The sequence below is a fragment of the Ammospiza nelsoni genome, chromosome 2 (genome assembly GCF_027579445.1).
Source record: "Ammospiza nelsoni isolate bAmmNel1 chromosome 2, bAmmNel1.pri, whole genome shotgun sequence".
NCBI classification, from domain to species: domain Eukaryota; kingdom Metazoa; phylum Chordata; class Aves; order Passeriformes; family Passerellidae; genus Ammospiza; species Ammospiza nelsoni.
The window spans coordinates 70,736,542-70,761,347 of NC_080634.1; the positions used below are offsets into that span (position 1 = coordinate 70,736,542).

The window sequence follows — 24,806 nt, forward strand, 5'->3', positions numbered from 1 at the left end:
ATCATATTTTTCCAGCAGCACTGGCTAGAAGTTACACTTAGAGATAAGGCTGCAAATAAACTGGGTCCTCTTTCCTTCCATTACTTTCAAACAGTCAAAGTTTTTTAAAAAAATGTGAGTCAAAAGTGGATGCTGAAAGCTTATTTGCATGTCTCAGGGAACAACTGTAACTAGGGAGATACACATTTGTTTTCCTTCAAACAACTGTGCACTTATTAATTTCATCATATGTAATATCAGAATAACTGTTCCTGAAAGGGAAGCATAAAAAGCCTACTGAAACAGAAACTCTTATTGTTGGATGCATTGGAACCTTTAAGCAGAGCAAGTTAGTATCTCCAGTGTTCTCCAACTGGAGTACCACTGAACAGCACCTCTGACTCCATCTCTCTGAGACACAAGAAAACTCCAAGGAAAAGTACTTTCTGCTGTCAACAAAGAGGGAATGCTCCATGAAAAACTTCACAATGACGGGTTTTCATGTCTGATGTCTCAAAGTTGGGGAAGGAAAGAGAGAGAACTGCAAATAAAACCAACCAATCTCCACTACCACTCAGAAAATTCTTAATTCCTGAAGATGATTTTCCTCTGCCATTAAACATGCTTAGAAGTTCACTTGGCTCATACTGCTACCACAAAAACCACTACTTTCCAGAAACAAGGAAAAAGCCTATTCAGACTCAATAGCAAGTGAAGTATTAAGCTTTAAATGAGACCTCTTCTGGCAAAAAACCCAAACCCAGCATCATTACAGGAAGATATGGTGGACCCTCGCTTGGCCAAGACCAGAGGAAAAGCATTTTGTTAGCCTTCTCCAACAGCAAGGATGGTGATATTCCATTTCTCACTTACCATCCATCTTTGGAGGAGAGAAAAAGCACTTCTAAAGATGTTAAATACCCCACAGATGAAAAGCATTAATGGAATATGACTGTATATTAAGAATTCTTACATTAACTGTCTCTTCACATCACATGCCAACAAATCTTGGTTCTGTTCAGCAGCAATCACCCAAATAAAGCATATTGGTCAAGTTACTGGTTAGTCTCTGTGATGTCCAACTCTCACAGGGTGTTCTGAGTGCCATAATTTACAGACTTTATATACAACATTACTTCAACTAATCAGCCCGTGTCTGCAGCTTCTTGGCTATTTACCCCAGGCTGCAGCTAAAATACCTGTAACCAATTTTACAGATACAGTGCAGAGGGAAAAGGAATATACTCTGGCTGTGGAAATCATCCACATGAGGGCAGCACAAAAAGTAAGTCTGTTGGAGTCTTTAGAGGTTGCTACAGAGTTACTTGAGCTTATAGGTGAAATAAGATATGCAGAGCCACAAGAGCATAACACGTATAATAAAGTGCTAACAAACTCACATTCTAATTATAAACTCAGTCTTAGATGTAGGTTTTCCATTGTCAGCTGTCTCACTCCAATTAGTGTTTCAAGCTACTCTGCCCTTCACATGGTATCCTAGACAGCCAAAAAGTTAAAAACTAAATTCCAACTAAGTTTTCTTGAATGTCTGGTAATTTTCTCTCAGTATTTGCAAAATGGTTGACCTATAGCTTGTTCCATCCATGCAGATTCAGCTTCATCTAGTCCTAGTAGTTTTGAGGGTATTTGTTTCCTTGGCATGTTTACCACTACTTCCAAATACAGGGAAAAGGTGGCATTCAAACTGCTGAATCTTAGCTGACTAAAGAAGCTTACTTTGTTTCTTTTTTACTTCTACTCAATTCATTTCTGCAGTTGAGAAAATTTTACAGACTTTCATTAATCTTTGATGTTTTAAGTTTTAGTTTTCAGTTTTTAGAACCAAGATGTTGTACTGCACTAGTCTATAACTCTGAAATTCATAGAAAGCTCTCTTCACAGTTCAGTTAGACAAACGATCCTTTTCCAGCCTGAGAACCAAGGACACCATTGCAGCTTCAGACCCAAAAAGTACAAACAGCAGTGAACTGAGGAGAGCAAACTGGGAGGATGGGACTTCATGACCTGAAGCTGTAATTGGACAATTAACCCCAATAATGGAAATGGACCAAAACTTAAAAAAGTGTGAAAATTCGTAACTCACAGTTCATCTTGAGTGGAGGCACAGTCAGGTTCTTGTATTGCCCAAGGTGTATCCTTTGAAGGCCTTTTCAATAAATATCTACTTTATTCCTTTAACATTGTCTAGCCTGTCTAACCCCTGTTCTAGGTATCCTCTCCAGGCATCACTTTTTACTAAGATGCTCAGTTATGGGAATCCACAGGGACTGGAGATGTAGACTGGAAACTCACTATCTATTTAAAGAATAAGGATGAAACTCAAGCTTATTTTTCTTCTTAGTGCCAAACCACTCCATGAATACTAAACATGTCATACCTAATCCCTTCTATTAATAATTGTGAAAGACAAAGAAGACACAGATCAGGAAGAGTACGCTTAATTATGCAGTTTTTGCAGTAACAATGACCTTGATATGCCTATAAATGTGAAAAGAGTAAATGACAATGGCAAGATTTCTAAAAAACCTGCCGTTTCAATGAAACTGAAGGAGTTTTCAACTGAAGAACCAAACAGATGAATTGCACAAGTGACAGACACTTGGATTACTATGAAAAAATCCTTCACTCTGAGGGTGATGAAGCACTGCAACATGCTGCACAGAGAATTCGAGGATGCCCCACCTCCGGAAGTGCTCTAAGCCAGGCTGGATGGAGCTTTGAGCAACCTGATCTAATGGAAGGTGCCCCTGTCCATGTCAAGGGGGTTGGGACTGGATAATCTTTAAGGTCCCTTCCAATCCAAATCATTCCATGACTCCATGGTTTGACAATATGTACAAGTACATATCAAATACAACTTTTATAGTAGACAATAATTGTCTGAAGAAGTCCTGAGGAAGCTGTCCACATTCAAGTTTAAGTATCATTATCAAGAGAAGTTCTGCAGCTGCAAGCAGAGAAGTGGCAACCAGCAAGTTTAGTACTGGCCTTATCAGTACTACCAGCTGAACTAAACATTCCTTGTCCAAAGATCCTGAAGGTCTGGTTGGCATGAAGAAGACTACTATAGCAGAAACACCTGAAGGAAGGAGGACAGTCTGGAAAGCATCATGTTCAAATAATTTGCTGATTTCAATGTGATAATGTCCTTTTATCTCTGCTCTATTATTGCTTTTACATTCTTCTTCAAGAAGAGAGGCATGCCTTCTAAGATAAAAAATATACATTATCTTTTTCACAATTCTCACCTTACCTGTTACTCGGATAACAACCCACTTTACCAGTTTTCCTTTTCCCCTTGGAATCTCTTTGAGAAGTTAAGGGGTATTTCTAGTTCCTAGTCAAATTTATGGCTGTCTTTTGAAAAGCAGTCTCCTGAGGCAGAGAATGGTCTAAAAGTTTACTTAAAACCTCCTTATCTGTTTACTATAAGACACAAAGAACTAAAATAAACTGATTATTTCCTTCCATATAGCCTTCCTTAAAGAAAAAGAAATGTTCATTTCTATAGGGCATATCTGACCAAAGTCTTCCAGCACAACACAGACCTTTATACTGTTCTTACAACTCCAAGAGGCAACATAAGCCTCAAACTGACACTAATGAATACAGCTCTTGTAAGGAGATACTTGATCTGAAATGAGTTCCAACAACTAACACATGCCAAAAAGGCACAGCTGTAGGCAGGACAAGCATACTCCTTTATGCACTTGCCTCTGGAGTCAAAGGTTTGCAGTACAGCTAGCAGCAGTATCCAGCTCAAGAATAATGCCCATCGGCAAACTGCCACTCACGTAACAACAATTCATTATGTGCTTTTTCAACAGGCAACCTCTCCAGTGAGATTATGACAGGTTATTCTAAGTCCATCAAGACTTAAAGCTCAGACAATATGCATTCCGAAGACTGAATGTTATGCAGATTCAAAGTATCAAATTTTGCTTTCATTTTCATAAATTAAACTTAAAATGATTTCACGATCCAGTATGTTCGTAACTCAGTAAGCCCATCACCCACATACACTGAAATTTTATCCCATAAGGCTTCAAATTGATATACAGTTTGTTTGCACACATGCCAAATACAATCAGTAACTTCCACTAATTCAACTGAAATGCCATTCTAACTCTTTTAATATTTAGCTGTTCTTTATAAAAGAGTTGAAGCATTCTGGGTTCACCATTTTTAGGAGCTTCCTACTTTCACCAGGTCTCTAACCTCCATTTTACATATTTATCTTCTGTATATAAATAATGTACGTACAGACACATCAATACACAGATATATACAAACTACAATCAGATTTGAGACAGCTCAACTTCAGTAAGTTCAGTTAGTAATACACTATTTCTTTCTAAGAAACATTTAAGTCATTTATATCTGAACAAATGGCACACTTTGAAATTGAAGATATAAGGAACTAGCTTGCCAGACATACAAAACTGTCTAAAATATCAAGACACATCCATACCTGTACTCTATCAAACCATTTAACTCAAGAATATTGCAGAGAAAAGTATTTATTTTTATTTGTAGTCTCCCTATTCAAAGTTAGCAAAAAGTAATGCTTACATTATTTCACCCCTAAAAAGGGCTTGTTGAAAGGTAACATACCTATCAGAAGATTTATGCCAGAATTATCAAGCCTAGAACTGGTATGTTTAAGTAAAAACCCCAAATAAACAACACAAAAGGACAAAAGCCACAAATGCAGTGGAACAATCTTGAGTCACTCTAACATGTTTCCTACAGTAAAAATAAAGAACCTTAAAAATGAGACAGCATTAGAAATGAGATTAGACACACATAAAGACAATGCATATTTCACAAAAAAGAAAAGGGGAAAAAAAACAAAGATGATGTGGACTAATGAACGTGTAGACTTCTAAAGAAAGGTCAACACTTAAATGCGTTTTCTTTCTCCTCAGGTAGCAAGATACTAACAGGAAGAAAAGGCAGAATTCATTTTGTGCAGTTCTTTGAAAAGACAGATGCAGCATCTGGAAGAAGTGACTGGGAGGCTGGTTTTATTTCCACCCTAGTCAATAAGGAAGACCAAATACCTTTGTGCTTGTCCCGTTTATGCTTTAGCGGTGCTGGAGAGAGTCTGATTCTGGCTAGAGCCTGTTCTCGGTGGTTCATAAAAATAGGACCAGGAATTACAAGGGGGCCTGAGGAGAAACATTTTGCACATGCATAGGAAAGCTCACAAAATGGAAACAGTGTGTCAAACAAAATTCAAATTAAAAGCAATGAAAAAGCCAAAAAGAATAATAATTATAAACTTGTTTTCTTAAATTCAAAAGACCTTAAAATACAAGAAAGTTGCCATGCCTTGATAACTTATGCAAAAAAACCAAAAAACATCCCACAATGATAGTTTTACCTGAATTTCTAAGTATGCAACTGTACTGCAAGCAATGGAAATACACTCACATTACAGTAAAATTTGATAGCAAATACCCATTATTGCCTTTAAAAGATAAAAAGAATAATTACCATGCCTTAAATCCTACAATATAGCATTCAAAATATTGATTTGGAACAAGGTCATAATATAATTGCTAAATTTAAAAACCACCACCGTAAACTTGTTTGCAATTACTATATTGAAGATGCAGAGGTATAACTCTTAAAGCAAAAGTTCCATGTTTCATGAAGAAAGTTATTCAAATCATATGACTCTTTTGTTATCTTCTTAGTAATTTTGAAATTCATTTATTTTGAAAATATTTTTCAATCTATTTAAAGGTCTTCAAGAGAAGATTTGATTTAAAGAAAGCAATGATACACACATTTAATTTTTTTTTCCAGACTGCTTTTCCTTTTTAAAAATCTAGACTTAGGCAGTGAGGTACTATGCTTAACTGAGGCCCAGGTAATGGACAAGGAATTTGTTTCTTAGATCTGTATTTCTCGTGTTTTATAGGTTAAATATGTCACCATGAAATTTTTTAACATTTTTTGTCCTTTCAGAAGTCTCATATTCAACAGAAACCATGTATCAGAACAAATTAATTTTGCCAAGTGATACTCAGTTCCACAGGTCCCCAAATCCAGCCCCTCCACAAACAGTAAACAAAAACACCCCAATCAGGCTGTTGTGTTATAAACCACTTAAGCAAAACTTAGAATACAAATATTCCTCCTTTTTCTGCAAATTCATTGATACTTTCATTCCTTAGCTGAACTTTATTAAGAACACAGTGTAGGTTAACTTTTAATAAATGCCCATTGCCTCAGGTTTTCTGCTGTCAATTTTATACCATCACCTCTTCACTAATACTAAAAGGCATGGATAGACATCTAAGCAAAACTTAGGCCAAATCTATATAGCTTTAGAACTTTCAGATGAAGAAACTTCCTTCATAGAGAGAAGCTCCCAAATTTTATCATTCACTTAAAAACAAGATGAAAAATGCTTTAAAAATACACTACTGTCTAGGTTAGAGGTTCATACATGTGCTAGGGAATATAATGGCCCAAAACTTCCTCAGTCATGTTTGTTTTTGCACACAGCATAGGATTTTTATTTTTGTTCTATTGCATTCATTTGGACTCTATTCCAGAAGATATCTTCTTACTAATTCAGAGCTCCTTCTCCTAATCAAGGATCATCATTTGCTTTTGATTTACCTTCATCTCGCAGTTTCCTCCTTCAATTGCCTTGCTGTTCTATTCCCCCTTTTCAGTCTCCTCTGAATTCAAACTTCCATTTAGTAGATACATTTTTGGTAAACATTACTTTCTGCCAAACCACTTGCTGTGTTTAGTATTCTACTTTACAAAGTTCTGACTTACACAAAACACTATACCATATTTTGTCTCTTACCAAGTGAGGCGATATAGCAAGGAGAATCCTGAGGCACACCAGGAAAAGGCAAAAAGAGGAAGAGATGAATGACAAGCAGACTACGAAAGCTAAAAATGTCTCTAGGACAAATGATACAGAGGAAAGGCAAATGAAGAACATGAGAAAAAGAGGGAAAAGTGGTGTGGGACTTACTGGAAAGTTTCTAATGAAATTAAAATCTGAAGAAATAGAGAATGGACAGGACAACACGCACAAGTGAAAGTCAGATCAGCAAAGTTGCAAAAAGAGATGCAAGGACTGCAAAGAGTGTGGCTTGAAGAATGTATATCTAAAATATTTGTAGGTGACTGAGTGATCTCTAGATAACTTAGGCAAACACTCTGAAGCTCCAAAACATGCTTGCACAACAATGCAGGGAACAAGATACAGCCCTGAAGGCAGCCTTTGGCATTTCAGTGCTAAGAGCAAAGGTATCAAAAGAGAATTTCAGGAGGACAGAAGTGAAGTACAGTAGGGTGAGCAAAAGTACTATAGGAGATTTGTAAGACAGAGGATGTTTTGTAAGCATAAGAGGCTGTCAGCTCCAGCATGCTCTAGAACATACCTGCCATTAGTTTCCAAGTTACTCATCTGAATCACACTCTCCTAGTCAACGTGACAATTCTGTGACAAACTAACCTTCTGACCCATGCAGGAATTATCTTTGCTTCTGGATATTCCTATACACTCTACATTTACCACTGTGCACAGAACTTGAATCCAAAATAAACTTAAATGCAACAGATTGCCATTTCACAGTAATTTGTACCCAAACCCATGTAACATATCTGTTATCTTCTTTGGGTTTTTGTGCATGCTAAATCTGCAAAATGATCATAATAGAATAGGAAAAATGAAATAAAAAAAAAAATCTACATTTAGATTGCATTGTGATGTCTGCCTTCTTGGTCATCTGCTGGCAAGGTGCAAAGTACCTCTCTCTCCCTCCAAATAACACAGGCAACAATACACTACAACAATTCATGGAGACCATGAATTGCTTTCTGCTCACATCTGAGGTTGCCTGTATGAAGGGATCAAAGTTTAGGTGCTGGGAATATTTTGGTAGAACAATCCAGTCATGCATTAGGTATTGCCTTTAATTTGTTCAAAAAATTTCTGCAGAGTATTATTTGGAAAAGTGCTTCAGAAGCCTCTAAGACAGATCTGCATGGGGAATAACAATCTATTACTAGTCTCTACTTTAGAAGATCAAGTGACAGAAATACGCAGAGGAGTCACTGGTAGACTACAGAACTATTTTAAATCAGCCAGCAGCCTGTATGATGCAAAATGACATTCACTCCCTCCCTTCCCAGACTGTTTTTCCATAGCTGAGCTGAGATGCTGAACAGCCCTAGCTGAAATGTGAAGACTAGCTTTCCTTTCTTGGTCCAGACTTTGCAAAATGGACATTGTTTCACAGGGAATTCAAAGGATTAAAAAAAAATCTATTTAACCACAGAAATAATTTCATTTTCTCAAAATAGAATGCATTTATTAAATAATGCAGTGGATTTCAGAAAAATGTATAGAATTATTTCATTCTACATGCATTTAATGTGCTTTGGCATTCTTGGTCATCTAAGATCTTAGATACAGCTATGAAGGAGTTTAATGTTTGATTTTATGTAACACAGACTTTGATTTCTTCTAGTACCTCACCCTAAACAAATGCTATTTGGCAAGCTGTGATTGCAGGAGACTGAAATCAATTATCCCAAATGCTGAATTCTGCATCAGTGCACTGAACACTGACGCAGAATTCAGCATTTGGGATAATTGATTTCCAGCAGGCTACCTGAAAAAATAGTACATGACGACACATACATACAGAAAGGTAGTATAAATTCAGGTTGCAGAGCTAAGTCCTAGGTTGGATCACACCCTATGTTGTAAAAACCTATTTTTGGCTTCTTGAAAGAGACCAAGCAATTTTTGGTGTGCTGTGTTTTGTTTGGTTTTTAGTAATAGGAAGATAAAACCCTAGTTTTATCCTTTAACCCTTTAGTTTAGGAAGATAAAACCCTAATATAGGAAATTACCCATCTTAATAGGTCAACAGGTTGCAAATTTTGAGAAAAATATTTCAGAAAATGGAATTAGAGACAAATACTTTACTTCAGTTCCACTACAAGCAGAAAACATTATAGGGAGATAATGTCCCACCTATAAAGCCTTAAAGGAAACAAAATTTAATATTCTTATGAGGCAAGGCTAATAATTATGGTATGTTAAAAAAAAAAAATCTCTATTTTTCCAACTATGACTAGCAATTTATCATTAAGGCAAAAACATTCATGGAGGATGTCATGTGCAGGCACTAAGGTTAACTGCAGTTTGCTTCTTTTGTTCAAAACATTGTCAATAAAGACAGGATAGATGACTCTTCCTGCAGTCTTAAGGCAACATTTAAATTGTGCAAATAGATATGGAAGAAAAATTAAGGTCTTTTAAAGGGGAAAAAGATGCACACTAGCCAACACAAGCATGCAGAGCAATGTGGCAGTAATAAGAGAATGAGATGGAAGTAAAGTTTATGATAATCTTAATTTGGACCCTTTCACCCTTCTGAATACTTCACTTTGTATGTATTGTTAAATAAACATAAAATATTAATTTCTGCATATAAATACATGAAGTAAATTAAAACAGCAAATATTAACCAGAACTGTGTCATGGTGTCTACTACAAATCTGATTTCTGAAACTATAACATAAATATTTTTACTTTAAACATCAGTTTTATTAACAATAATTAGCTCTTTCACAAAGGAATCACAGACACAAATGTAACAATGTAACTTCACAGAACCATACCTGATGGTCATTAGGGGCAAAACCCCACAGCTTTCCCTTGAAAGCATTCTCAAAAAGTCATTTGTGAATTCAATATTGTTTCAAGTGAAAAGGTAGGGGGTTTTGAGTGGTTTTGGTTTGCTTAAAAAACATTGAAACAAAAGTAATCCTGAAAGCATCAAAACAAACATTTAACTAAAACCATAAAAAGAAGCTGCACAATTATTTACTAAGTAATATTGCACTCAATATTCCACTAACACAGACAGTTCTGCTGTGTATTTAGGTACATGTTGAGCAGACAAGGAGATGCCAAGCTCAGAGTGGCTTGTGCAGATGTTAAACAGATTTGTATGATACTTAGCCTACCATGGTAAAACTAATCACTGAAGTAACTGAATCAGTTACACTTCAGGAAAATGAAAAAATGCCCAAATCTAGGCAGCCTCAGATTATATTGTCTTAAAACAGAGCAGCTTGGACTAAAATTAATCAATTTTCTGTGGGTTCTTTGTTGTTGCAAGTAGGATAAGACTGATGAAAATTAATTTGCCTTTTCTGTTAGGGCATCAAAAGCTAAACCTTGCTTAATTACACACCAAATCTGCATCTCAGTAATGATCATCTTGAGGTTTTTACATCATAGGCTGAGAAAGAGTTGTAGTGAAATACCAGCGAAGCATGAGACCATTTATTATTGCTGTATTGAGAACCATGCCTATGGTTTTCAGCTTATTAGTTAAATATAGTTGAAAAAGCTATTTTAACATTTTCATTGCCTTCTGAAAAAATCCCCCAGAATTATCTTCAATGATAAATTGAAATCTTTGACTATACCAACATCTATTACTTCAAATACCAATCTGAAAGTCTCATGAACAGCTTTCCAGATTAGCTCTCTCAGAAAATGCTAGTCTTAGGTTCATTACATTAATTGCAGATGTGGCCCACAGATTTCAGTAATCCATTAAGGCAATTTAATGCCCCCATGATGAAAAAAACCAGTTTAATAGGAAAGAAAAAATAATTAACCATGTTCTGAACATTCTAACATACAAAACTTCCCCACTGCCACAGAAAATAATGAAGTGCAACTATTTCCATATTCATCTCTCATCATTCTCATCAAGCCCCAAAACAGCCTGATAAACAAAAACCACTTCACCATATGGAAAATCAGCTCCTTCACTTCTCACCAGAAAAACAGAGACAGTGAAGAGCTGAGATAATTCCATCAATAATTATATTGAGATATTATGATTTAGCATAGAAGCTGTGATGAATACAGCTGGCTTTATTTCTCAGAAGCTCATACACCCAACTCAAAAATGTAGAATTGGTTTTGAGCCCTCTTCACTGCTTGTCACAGTCACTTGTGTGCAGAAAAGAGCAAAGAACTATAATAAATATTAAGGAACTTATAATTTTTTTTAATAGTTGATTATCCCAAACAAACACTTTTTACCCAGTATTAATTTAAAGGATCTATTTTTTGCCACTAAAGCAGAATTTCTTTCTTGAATACAGCAACATAAATAACTGATTCAAAAAATAAAAATTATTAGCTGGTTACAGTTCCATTACAAACTATAGGTTGCGACTCATTTCAATGTAAAAAAACAAAGAAATCTTCAGCCTAAGCACTTTAAATTTCTGAAGTTACTTAGTGTGCTGTTGCTGAGCTGCATGTATACAAGTCCTTTACAACGGTGGCAGGCTACTTGGCTCATGTGTGAGAAGTGAGTTAATTGCTTGTGCCAGTAACACTGAACAGTAACACCAGGTCATTGATATTGTAGCTATTAGCAACAGCTACTTCTACCCAGAACATTCAAATTCAGAGTTAGTATTTTCAGATAAATGCAAATTAAGATGAACATTCTTATCTTCTTCAATACAAGAGATCACAAGTGATCTTGGGGAGAAATTAAGTGATTGTCACACCTAAAGACGTGACTATCACTTTTACTCTTAATTCAAGTGGACCCCAAGAACATATTTTTGTATCACAGGTCATTGTAACAGGACTAAAGTCTAGAGCTTTGAATGAAACACAAACAATTAGACAACTTAAAAATTAGTATAATCCCAGCACTTTTGCTCTTACACCTCTCTCCTACTCCTAAGTCCTATTTCAACACATTCAGGTGAGAGGTTTCTTTGTGATTTTTTGTTTTATTTCTATGACTGTTTTAGGAAGAAATACTCCCATATTTTTAAAGCTTTTCTCTTGTTTGCAAGACATACAATATTTACTGAAAATATTTGTATTGAATAAAGGTCACCAACAGGAACTTAAAAGACTGCAGCTACAGTCAGTGATGAATCCCAGTCTTGAAGGCCATAAACTATACATGCTTTGTTTCTTATAAAAGACAAAACACACATTAACACACTAAATAATCCAGAATCCTGACAAACTAAACATTGTGTACCTTAAGGAAAGGCTCCAAAGAGCTGGTCCAGCCTTTAACTGACTAAGCAGTGTTTTCAGAAAACTGAAAGTTCTCTCTGGATCTCCAAATAGCTATTTCATTAGCATGGATTTGTTCAGTTCCATATGCACAAATACTAAAACCCTTGGGAAAACTAAGCAACAAGTAACCTGCCTGTTCTTTTAACATTGTTACAGCTATGTTTTATCAGACTGCAAAACCTTTTGCACAAAAAATCTAGTAGATTATTTAAATGTTCTTGTTCTCTCATGAAAAGAGCAGCATCATAAGAGTTATCAAGAATGGTGCTACTCTTTGCACCAACTCATTAATGAAAAACTTCAGCATTTGGATGGAGAAGCAAAAAAGCTCTTTGATCTGATTATGCAAATAAAGATTGATTATCAAATCCAATATTCACATTTGATTATATAAAACAAGATCTCTAAGTATTTGTGAAACACTGCTCCCATCTTTATCACAAGAACTTTTTCTGAACCAACACAGGAGACTAATTTCCAACCCCTCCAGACCCACTACCTCCCACAGCTACACAGGTATGGGATTTCAATGCCCTTTAGAAAATGTAACACAAATGAGTGCAACAAGCAGGATAACAGTATCTTTTCAGCTACAGTCCCTATACAGAACCACAGGATCAACTAGGTTGGAAAAGACCTTTGAGATCAAGTCCAACCAATGATCAAACACCCCCAAGTCAACTAGACCATGGTACTAAATGCCACATTCAGTCTTCCCTTTAAACACCTCCAGGGATAGTGACTCCACCACCTCCCTGGGCAGCCCATTCCAATTCCCAATCACCCTTTCTGTGAAGAAATTCTTCCAAATGTCCAACCTAAACCTCCCCTAGTGCAGCATAAGACTGTGTCCTCCTGTCCTGTAACTGGTTGCCTGGGAGAAGAGACCAATCCCCACCTGGCTACAACCTCCTTTCACCCAAACATCTATAAAACCAACCATAAGAGTACATTCCTGCTACTGTTCAAGTGATCTTTTTTTTGCTTTTTGAAACAGATGGCATACAGAAGGGATAAGCTGCTCTGGTTCTACTTCTAACCACAGAAATAGAAGCAAATGTAAATTTTTCTCTGCCACTCTTCTTTTTTCTTTTAACTGAAATCTACCTCCCAGCTCTGTCATCACTAATGGTCTGAACAGCAGCACCTTTCAATAATGCCTGGGCATTTAATTAGGTTTCAACAAAAAATTGTTAGCTGCACCCAACATTTGCCAGCAGCATGCAGCAGCTCTGACATAACCTAAACAAAGGCTTCCTCTTTTTACTTCACAGCTAAAATTAGCCACAAAGATGCAAAGAAAAATATTCCATCCTTTTCCATATGCACAGGCAACTGCAAGACTTCTCTTTCGCGTTGCCCTTTATTTGTGGCTAAAACCAGCAATTTCTTACTAAAATGAAATAAAGACAATTCACATAACAAGATTCACTGGCACAGTCTAGGGAATAATTTGGATTACAAGGCACATTTTGTATTCAAGTAAAACCAGTATCTAATACATAAAAGAAGAATCAAAGTGGTATTTACTAAAACTGCAGGAACTTGAAAGAGCATATGTCCCACTAAGTTATTCCTCTTTTCGACACACAAAAATCTTAGCAACCACATCATCATGCTTTACAAAAATATGACAGGTTACATCAGTCTAAATTTCTCATATTTAATTTGACAAGACACTGAGGTATTTTAGAACACAAAGAGTACTATGAAGCTCTTAATGTAGATTATTGTTTGTGTGGAAAATCAGCAACGAAGTAGATAAAACATAAAATTTTGAAATGCTGCAATGGTGTTTTGTTTTTTTAATTCAGTCTGTCAATATTCTCACGTTATGCAAATACAGAAAAGTTCATTTTATAAAAGAAAATTCTGTCTACGACAGAACAGAAATGGAATAATTTATTATAGTAATTATATTACTATATTATATTACCTAATTCATATAATAGGTAAATAGCATGGGACAGGCTTGTAATCCTCTCTTCAAATAAATGTTTTTTAAAATGTAGATCCTAAAACAACCATTCAACTAGGAAAAAAACAAAAAAACTGACCTGTGTAAGTGATATAAAGTGCTCCTTTCATCATTAAAATTCTGAATCATATGTGTAGACTTTGTTAAACACACAGATTTTCCACATTTTCTAAAAGCATGCTACATAATGAACTATCATCTTAGGTCCTGATTTAGTTTGATCACTGTACAGGCTCAATGGAGGAAGACTATTTTCACTCTCAGAAAACAGACTCAGAAGTTTCTTAAGCTATTTAAGGCCCTTCTTGATAAGTCACTCACCTCTTCCTTCTTCCAATCTATGTCTCCTAATTACACGCTGCCGCTTTTCTTCTTGTCGTAGCTGAAGGTGTTCTTCAATATTAACTCCAGGAACAGGGACAGCTAAAGATTAAGAAAATAAGTAAATTTATCTTTAAAATTGTTGTGGTGGCAATAACCCAAAAGAAGTTAAGGAAATGAAAACTGAAAACCTTTACATGGCCCTGACAATAAAAAGGATTTGAGTAAATTTTGAGGAGTTCTAACCTTTATCTCCTAATTTCCTGGTTTTCATGAATCTGACTATTCCAACATCACTAAATAGTACTTAGGCATATACATATATGTAGTTATGTGTTGTCATGGTTATCTCCATTCTCTCCTAAAAAGCTTTCAAAAGTATTATTAAACCAAGTCTATGATTGTTTATATTTGTAAAAGGTTTTACATGAATTAGCCATGCTTTAGTTGAAGAATGCTTAAATCCTGATAAAAACACTATAGAAATTTTTCAGGATATCAAAAAGGACAAGAACAACTTTGTAGTATCAACATCAATATCGTAACTGCACAGGTCACAAAGTAGCACAGGTGACTATAGTAAGGGTGAACATAGAACAGTTCACTTAACAGAATGATCCCACTTTGCTGTATCACCAATAAATAAATCTGACTGTTCAGCACCATTTTAACAATATTACACTAAAATTGTCCTGTAACAAAGTGTGTAAACAAATGTACTGGATAACAATAGGGAAAAAAAACAGGTACAGTAAAAATGAGAATTAAAAGCCTTTTTGCTAATTTCATATTACTTACCCAGCAAGAGATCTAAAGGTATCATCTCTTTTACAGCATCAAGGATTCCTCTTTGCCTTGCTTCCTGGCCATCCAGTTCTCTAGCACATGCCTTGCAGCAGCCACACACAGCACAGCCTGACTCACCTGAGCCACAGCCACAGATTCTGCAGCAGACAGAGTTGCTTTATCACTATCTTTATTTTTGTGCATTACTGATGCCCTTGTAATTAAAACATAGATTATTACTTTGTTCTATCTGTGGACATGCAAGTTTTCCTGAGATAAACAGGAAGGACAGCTAATTTAAATCCTAGCTGCTGTTGCATGGTGCCTTACACTATCTGACTTCTCAGAACTAATTTTCTTCCTTCAATTTAATGTATACCACATGAAAACATGAACAAGGAAACAATGAGCACACAAAATGCTGAATAAACAGTAATGGTGACACAGTGGCCCTCCTGCAGCTCAACTAAGAAGTAACAGATAATGGCAACTTGAAAAGCAAGATAAATGTCCATGAGAGGATGAAGAAAGTTATCCTAAGCCAGCAGCTCTGTCATGACACAGAAATTATACTGGTGTTCACATCCAACAGCTTCTAGTAAAGAACTAGATGCCAAAGTAAGAAATCAGTTTGTAAAACTAAATCACCTGCAGCCAGAAGCTATTTACAGAAATTTTAAGCCATTTCTGATTTTAAAAGCACATAGTAGCATATATTTAGCTATAAAGTTACTTTAAATGGAAACTCCAACTCAGTTCACATTCAGGAAGTGCTTTAGCCATCCAACCCACTGCACCAGGCACAGCCCCACACATGTGCTTACCCTCCAGGTACTCTATCAGGACGGCCGCTGCTAACACAGCTGGCTCCATAGCCCGTGCAATCCCCACATACAGTGCACACCATACACTGCTCCAGCTTCCATTTATGCATGCCTGGAGGACACATCATGGACTTCTCATCTTTTTCATCCAGTTCTTCTTCCAGATCTTCATCCATTGCTGTTGCCATGTTCTCAACTCCAAAACCTAATTAAAATAAGAAATTCTTGCTTTCTGAGACCAACAGAGAGGGTTCTGGTTACTCAGAGAGGTAAGGACAGGTTGGACAAGGCTCTGAGTAACCTGATCTAGCTGAAGATGACCCTGCTCATTGCCGGGGGGTTGCACTAAATTACCTTTAAAAGACTGCTTCCACCTCCAACTATTCTACGTGTCTATGAACTGCTGAAGCTCTGAAGAACACTCACAGAGATCAGGTTTTAAAAGGAATGACTAGGAATGTCTCATTTGCCTGCTCAGCCAGCACAGAGACTTTTTGGAAATATCTGATCATGTTGCATGTATTCAAACTTTAGTGTTGGAATTACATTTTATAAAAAAGGTTTAGCTTTGTTTTCACTTCTGATATTTGCATGCAAATGAAAAGTTAAAAAAAAAACCTAAAAAAAAATAATCAAGGTCCCATACCTTTTCCTCCCTGGCTCATAGAGCCTGTGTCTCGTCCACACTGTCCTTTATTATTCACTCCAAATGTCCAAACTTCTCCATTCTTCATTAACACACAGGTGTGAGCTTTGCCCATGGCTACTTGAGTCACAAAATGACCTTTCAAATCTGTTACTAAACCTGTAAGACATAAAACACTTGGGTGAAAAATTGCACTCTCTAGCCAAGAAGGAAACTCGATGTAACAAAATTGTTAGTGGATACTGATAATTTTAAAATTTATAGCACGGGAGAAAAACAGATATAAAAAACAAGTGTTAGAATAAAAAGTGAAAGAAGAACTAGGCCTAGGCCACTTGTCCTACGAAAAATGAAAATCCAAAAGCAAACCTAAAACTACTGTGAATCACATGTTTTTGAAAAAGAATTCTAAAGGAATCATAAAGCCATTGGAGTTTATTTCATTATATTTTACTTAAACTGTGGTGTACAGGATCCCCTGCTACATTATGAGCAGAGGAGGACATTAAGGCTTAGCTTCCAGCAGCCCTTGTTCATACCAAAGCACATCTTATTTCTGTGACTTCCTCCTGTGTGGCCTTCTTGTGCCAGATTAACACAAGTGATTTTTTTTTTTCTTCTCCTTAGTGGAAGAATTGCTTTGGATATTTGTCACCACTGATGCTAAATTATGTTAGAACTTTTGGAAACTACCTTTTTCTACCCATTCTATCATATTTGTCTGAATCAACAGAATGTCAGAAATACATTAAGAAACACACAAACAACTTTTCATGGGCTAAAAACTTCCATACTAATTTCAATTACTTCAGCTGAAAAATAATGCAAAAGACCAATATTAACTTACTCGTACTATCAGAGTAAATGGCATCTTTTCCAAACATGTAGAGTTCTCCATCTTTGGAAATTACAGAACTGCTCCCATTATTGCACGCTGTAGATATGACAATCTTTCCTTCCATTTTAATAATTTTTTTAGGCTTATATGGTTTTGATTGCCGTCTGCTTTTAGCTTTAAATAAAGAAATAAATTACAAGTATATCTACCAAAAAATCCCCAAACCATCACAGGCATAATCATAGTTTTCAGACCACTAACGAAAAAAACCCAAACAACCAACCAACTATAGGTACAATCTCCTGATTTAATTTTAATTGGATTATACTGGTTCCTCTCAAAAATTCAATGGCAAGCCAAGACATGATTAGATCAGTATATTTTAGAAATGATTCTTCAAGTATTTCAGATCACGTTAATTATTCTTATTAATCTACCACATCATCATCTCCCATCTGTTTCCTAAAGTGAAGTATTTAATTCAATATTACAGCAGATCACAGCTCCAGGGCACTTAAAGATATCTTCAGTTGTCTCACAAAGTCTATTTAAACCTACACACACAGCTACAGAAATCAAGACCAGGACATGTGTTAATCTTATATTGATGAGGCAATTATTAGTGTGAAGACCAAATTAATCTGTCTTCTTTAATGTCTGAAGAATTCTGCTTGATCGAGCACAGAAGATCTGCTTCTACAAGTTCTCATCAATGCACCTCCACCAGCCAGCAAAACACCCATTTCCAAAGCTCAATAAAACAACAGTGAAGAGGCAGAAGTTTGTCTCCACAGTTTTTCCAAGTTCGAGGCAGACAGCACGGCCTCTTGACCAAATTTACTACTGCCTTTTCTTGGGACAAATCTAAAATAGTATTTCCACCACACTACCCGAACTGTGGTAAAACACAGATTGGGTTCGGTAGCTGGGAGAGGTTTTGGCACTGGTTGTCAGGACTTGTGGCCAGCATCATCTCCAGCAAAAACGGCATGCTTACATGTTCCTGGAAAATACTGAAACTCTTATTTTCAAATTAATAACTCTTTAAGAAGCTTTTACCAACCACTGCTCAAGCAAGCAATGATACATACTTGATTCACCATCCTCTCCTTTACTAGCAGAGCCTGTGAAGAATATGCTTCCATCCTCAGCAACAAGTAAGGCATGTGAGCCATCATGTCCTACAGAAAACTGAATAATCTTTGGAGATTTTGTGATTGGGAGTTCAACCCATTTGCCAGCTGAAGGGCCACCTTGTTTGATTCCAAGGCTCTGATATTTGCCAGTATAATAAATCTAGGAGAAAAAAGTTTATCAGTTTTAGTTATGACACAGCACTTCAAGCTTACATAATTCTCAAAGTTGCATTGTTTTTAATTCTTTTCACTTCAAACCACACTGCACTCTTCCTGACTTTGTTTATGCCATTTCACTATCTCTGTCCCAAACTCATCAATTTTGACTTAATGGGGGAAGCATTCTGATTAGATTCTTAGATTAGATTGTTTGGAATTGTGCTTTCTTCTGAGCCACTGAGTGAGTTTTCATATATAATTGTTTGGCTAGATGAGTTGAACACACAAGAAAGAAACCAAAGAAACTACTCAGAGGAAGCATTTTAAAACACCTCACAAAAATGTCTGGTCTGTGGAAAAACAAGATGGTATCATAACAATAAAATCAATTTAAAATAAAAAATTACTATATATTTTAATATGTTTCAACACATTTGTAAAACATGCTTAGTAAATGCACAGTGGCCACTGACTACATAAATAACAGAGTAAGATATTTCATGTGAACAAACACAAAAATGAACTAAAAGGTTTCCTTTAGAACCATGCAACTCAACAGCTCTAGCAAATTGGCATGTCAGGCTATGGGTCACCTGAAGCCACTTCACATTGCCTTACATATTGTATCTCCTACCTTAACAGACACTTCATAGAGCAAACCCAGAAAATGTGGTAATTTTATACTGAACAGGCACTCTTGTTAGTCAAATGATAAAGTTAATCAGTCTCCCTCAATGCTGAAGAGTTCCATTTGATCAAAATCTGGTACATACCATTAAATTTTCTTAAAAAGTATTTGCTCTAACATTTTAAACAATCTCACTGTTCTGACAGCAGCAGAGCAAGGCCTTCATTTCAACAAAGCAGTGCAATTTTGAATATGTAATTAAGAACTATGTTTCTACAAGATAAACAGCATTAGTCTTTCACACTGAAATAGAACCACAGTAAATAATGTAAAGAGTCACCGACAGTATTTCTAAATTTCCATGATTATGCAAATGCCTCAAAAAGTCTCCACTGAGCAAAACATATCAAATCATTAAGAACAGGTTTGAAGAAATCAATTGAAACATTTGCATAGGGGAACCAATAATTCTCTAAAAGATCAGAAAAAAAATCAGGATGTGATTTAAATAAATTACTACAGTCAGACTGTAGAAAGTTATGAGGTGGTCAAATTTGCAAAGATGCTAACACATCATTTGTAGACAGAAGACAGTTTTGTTTCCCAAATTTAAACAAAGCCCTTTATCGTAAGACTGACTGTAGAAATTCCTATAAATTCAAGTAATGGATTTCTAAGGAGTTCCAACTATCTGATTGGTTGATTATCTTATTGGTTGACTGATTATCTAATCTTTTTTTAAAATAACTATTTGCCTCTTAGGTTCTAAAGCAGGCTCTGAAAAATATATTTGAGTACAGTCATAAACATACATTCTAACATACTGAAAAGGCAAAAAAGAAATTATGGAAAATAATGATTAAATTAAAAATCACAGAAATCTATTGGTGCAATTTGCTATTTACTACAGAACATTTTCAGTACCTTTCCACTAGCAGTTTTCATCAGTGCAAACTCTCTCCCAGCACCAAGGACAGCTGATTCCTCATCAAACCCTGTACCTGTGCAAGTAAGATCGTGTTAACTGAACAGTTTAACCAGGCAGTTTCACAGACCAGTCACCTATCCACCTCTGCTGGTCCATGGAGCCAAACATGCTTTTTCTTTTGTTCTAATAGAGCCAAAAGCAAGCTCAATAGAGCAAAAATACCCCAAAGCAAAGGCCAAGTGATCGTTTTTCAAAATATCTTCATAGATACTAACAATTCTTCAACTCAAATTCTGATGCAAATGTGTTTTTCAATGTAATTCTTTCTCCCTTTAATCCAGTCAGTGATCCTTGTAAATTGTTAACTTTGACCCACAGCAAGGAGTTCTGCAGCTTACTATAAAGTCCAAGCTTCAAACAATTATATATTTATTATACAACTGAAGGAAAACACTGAAAACCATAAACAGTACTAGAGACAGAAAGGTGGTTCCAAATGAATGTATGAATTTGACTCCGAGTCAAGTAATGCTTGAATGGTTTCACACCCCTCTCCATGTGTTTATTATGGAGCTATACCTTCCTGCACATAGCAGAGCTGAAGGAAAGCGCAATGTTTCAGCTCTACTGTTTGAATTATCAGGCTTGTTATTAACCTTCAAAGAAGAAAACTTACTGATAATGTGCAAATCTTTTTCCAGATCAAACAATGAGATGCCACAGGCATGTAAGCATTTTCTTGCAAGCTTAAGCTGCAGTTCTTGTTGCAATACTGGCTCAGTACTCGTGGCAAATATTCGCACTACAAAGCCATCCTGCAAAAAATACAAAAATCCACTTTATACTGTACCAGAAATTAAGTAATTTACTTCTCAAGTCCTAAGTGCATCAACATAGTACTATTTCAGAGTAAATGTCAGAGGACACAATGATAAAGTAACTTTTATTTTAATGACCACAGAGGAGAAAATAATTAAGTGGCCACCAAGACAAGCTGAGGTATCTGATGCCTTAAACTCATTGAGTTCTAGAAAAATGCTACAAACGCTATAAAAACAGTGAACTGCTGCAGAAATCTTACTCTTGCAATTATTTACAGCTATGTTTAGGCCCTGAACTTCTCCTTATTCAGAACCCAAAATTCTGCATGCAGAGTGACAGCTGTGAAGAGTAGCTAGAAGAGTTTTCTGTTTACAAGTGCAGAGTCATGTTAAAAAAAAACAGCTGATTCTGTTAGGAGGGAAATGGATTAATCTTGGTTTTTCGACAGTTAATATTTAGCATCTGTTGCCAACCCAGTTTCACCCCATCCCTATTTTGCAGATTTCTCACTTGAAAAACCACACCAGAATTGAAAACACAGTAACTGTCTGCTGAAAAAAAATATAACCACCACTACAGTTTTGTCCCTAGTAGGAGCATTTTGAGTTTCTACAGCTTTGGCCATCAGGCAATTTCCACACAAAAATCAATTGGAATCTGGTATATTTCCTATCTCTTCTAATAAAACTGTCTGAAATGCTCCAATAAGTTCCAAAATAATTACAGGAAATTATTAAAGAAAAAAAATTTATTCTTAAGCTCTACGAAGCTTATCCTACAAAGAACCTGTAGAACATATTATTCAACATATAAGATTTTTTTTTCCTGAAAGAGCAATGGAGTTTTTCTTAAAACTTATCTGAAAAACAAAAAAATCAATCACAAATCACAATTGTGTGAATATAAAAATATTGCACTTTTATGCATAAATATGGAAGTTTGTCATTATTTCTAGTTAAATGGATTTCTTCCTTAATTGTGTTAGTGAAGAAAAAGCCAAACATGAAGGAAAAAGAGGCTAAAAATATTGTGAAATAAAAACCAGTTGAGTGAAAAATAGTTTACCCATCATTTGTAATACTTACATCTCTAGATGCTGCTATTTGATTGATATATTCTCCATCTGTGAAAAGGATATTCTGCCCTTCAGTATGACAATCTGTGAGAGAAAAATGAAGCGCACTGCATCAGTTTATATTAGCATACATACATACACTGATCTGTGCTTCTGTCTAATTCATTCTCACTCCAATCAGATCATGAGAGTTCTACTTTGTCTCAAGTGTGATCATACCACTCTTATAATGTGTTATTTTGCACTAATATGTCCTGTCTCACCAAAAACATGTAATTCTCCTTGGCTCCTGTAAGTGTTATTACAGCACTTGCTATTGTATGAAATATGAGTGGTTACACCCCAATATTTGACTGTTAGAAAACTCCATTCACCTTTCACAGGTAGTCACCTGTGAAGCATATTCCAAACTAATACAAATAAATTCAAATTTTCCAGTACTATTAAATCTTTCTCCTTTCCCAGAAACTTTTTTTAATATAAGGACTTTTATCTTCATAGAAATGTTTCCTCAGTCCAGCATATAAAATCTACAGAAATAAATGAATCACGGTTTTCACTATTTATCTCATTTTTTCATAACTTATAAATCTCACCTAACTATTAACTGAAAATCTAGGGGCTTTTTGAAAACTATGAAGTATATACTTGAATACATCACTCATTTATTGAAAATAGCTCAGTTAATTCCAAGTAAATGGGAGGGAAAGAATTCTACCCAAATTAGCAGGAAAAAAAGAAAATATCACTTTCTCTGCAAGTTTAAATCTATGCCCCTACATCATTTTTTCTTCCCTTCCTGCACTGTTGATGGAGCTACTGGCAAAGAGATTGATATCATATGGTTTGTGTTTGTCTCATTGATTACACACAGAAAAAGACCTCTTCCAAAAATACTATAGGACAGCCACTTTACACTCCAAATATTTGCTTCATAATCTGAACAAAGATCCAGTATGAACATTTTATCACATAAATTTAATGCTAAATGGAGCATACATAATGTCTTTCTAGCATGACCAGCAAGTTCACTGGATTTTTGCTACCTAGCTAAAGCACTAAAATAATACAGCTGAAAACATCCCATAGAAACCCACTGTTTACATTTTCCTGATACACTGTCCAGTCCAATATACTGTCTTAATCAGGAACAGAATATGCATTAAAAAGCCTTTAGTAACTTTCAAATCTGGAAGCAAAACACCAAAAGTAGACAACATTCCTTCCCCTTAAGAGCACACGCAGGTACGAATCACAGGAAGTATGCAGCAAGCATGATGGAGAAAGGCAGCAGAAACACTGAACCTTGAAATTCTGCTCTCTCAAAAATAATCTTGGATTTAACAACCAAAGGCAGTCCATGCTACTAATTCTCTATGCTGCAAAGTCATGTTAGTGATACAAGAAGTACCAGTAACTGGATGAGAAGTTCCAAAACTAATCTAAATGACATTTCTCCAAAGGTTACAGGAAGCTGGTAAGCATGAAGTTTCCTTGAATGACTGAAAATTACATGGTCACACAAGCAGAACAGCCAAGGAAACAGCACATTCTGGCCACCAGTGGGTCCATATTGCACTACTTAGCCTATTGCTTGAGTCACTTCAAGAAAGGTGAGTCTCCTGGTAAACATTTCTGGGGGTTGTTTGGTATGATCTGCTCAAACAGGAAATCTAGAACAGAGGTGTTGTTTTTTTGGGTTTTTTTTACAGACATGCTCTCCAGAAGACTTCCTAAAAATCAGCACTTGCTTAGCTAACAAACAGGCCCAGCATTAAAAATCAAATCATTGGGAAGATTAACAAATGGAAGGCAAATGGAGTATTTGGAAAAACTAGTACAGTGTCTCCGCTAGGAAAAAGCTTGTACGATCAATCATAAATCTTGTTCAATCTGACTTTGTATATTACCATGGGGGTGAAGATAACCAAGCATTCTGTCTGAAGACTGCTACAAGAGAAAGGGTTTATGTACTTAAACCACATAACTACAGATATCTGTTAATCACAGCCTCCTTAGAGGCTTCAGAGGAAGCCTCTGTTAAGCATCAACTTTCCACATTCATATTGCACATTCTGCACCTGCTAGTAATGCAGGCCTTGAGATCACCTAGGCTACCCTCAGTTAGCAGTACTTTCCACACTAAGGGAATAGTCCTGAGCTTAAGACACTAATTTGCAATTTCAAAAAACAATAAAACCATATACCATGTGACTTCAATTTCTCCAGCTGAAAACAGAAATGTTTTAAGGTAAGCAGAAAGCATCACTGTTGAAAGAAATGGCAAAGATGAAAACCTCTATAAATTCAGGTCTTGTCATCTAGTAAATTCTCATGGAATTAAGACATTCTTTTATGATACATGGACTGAGAAAAGAGATACTCAACTCAGGTACAGTGTATAAATCTTGGCAAAGGCCTTAGACACAAGAATGTTGACACATAGCCTGGTAGCTCCAGAAACAAGGCTGGATTTGCAAGATCATTTTTCAGAGTGGAAAGACTGCCCTTTAAAAACAGAAGTTTATGGCTTTAATA

General features: G+C 35.9%; 1 protein-coding gene across 1 annotated transcript in view; it reads right to left on the reverse strand.

The window, feature by feature from the left end:
- The window catches only part of MYCBP2 (MYC binding protein 2), a 175,269-nt gene that overhangs the window by 107,502 nt on the left and 42,961 nt on the right, over positions 1-24,806 (reverse strand). The window contains exons 9-18 of the mRNA XM_059466971.1: positions 22,279-22,352; positions 21,048-21,186; positions 20,368-20,444; positions 18,612-18,816; positions 17,530-17,694; positions 16,683-16,841; positions 16,037-16,241; positions 15,225-15,370; positions 14,427-14,528; positions 5,064-5,171 (exon numbers count right to left, since the gene is read on the reverse strand). Coding sequence (XP_059322954.1) covers positions 5,064-5,171; positions 14,427-14,528; positions 15,225-15,370; positions 16,037-16,241; positions 16,683-16,841; positions 17,530-17,694; positions 18,612-18,816; positions 20,368-20,444; positions 21,048-21,186; positions 22,279-22,352 — 1,380 coding nt within the window. The remainder of the gene's footprint in view (positions 1-5,063; positions 5,172-14,426; positions 14,529-15,224; positions 15,371-16,036; positions 16,242-16,682; positions 16,842-17,529; positions 17,695-18,611; positions 18,817-20,367; positions 20,445-21,047; positions 21,187-22,278; positions 22,353-24,806) is intronic.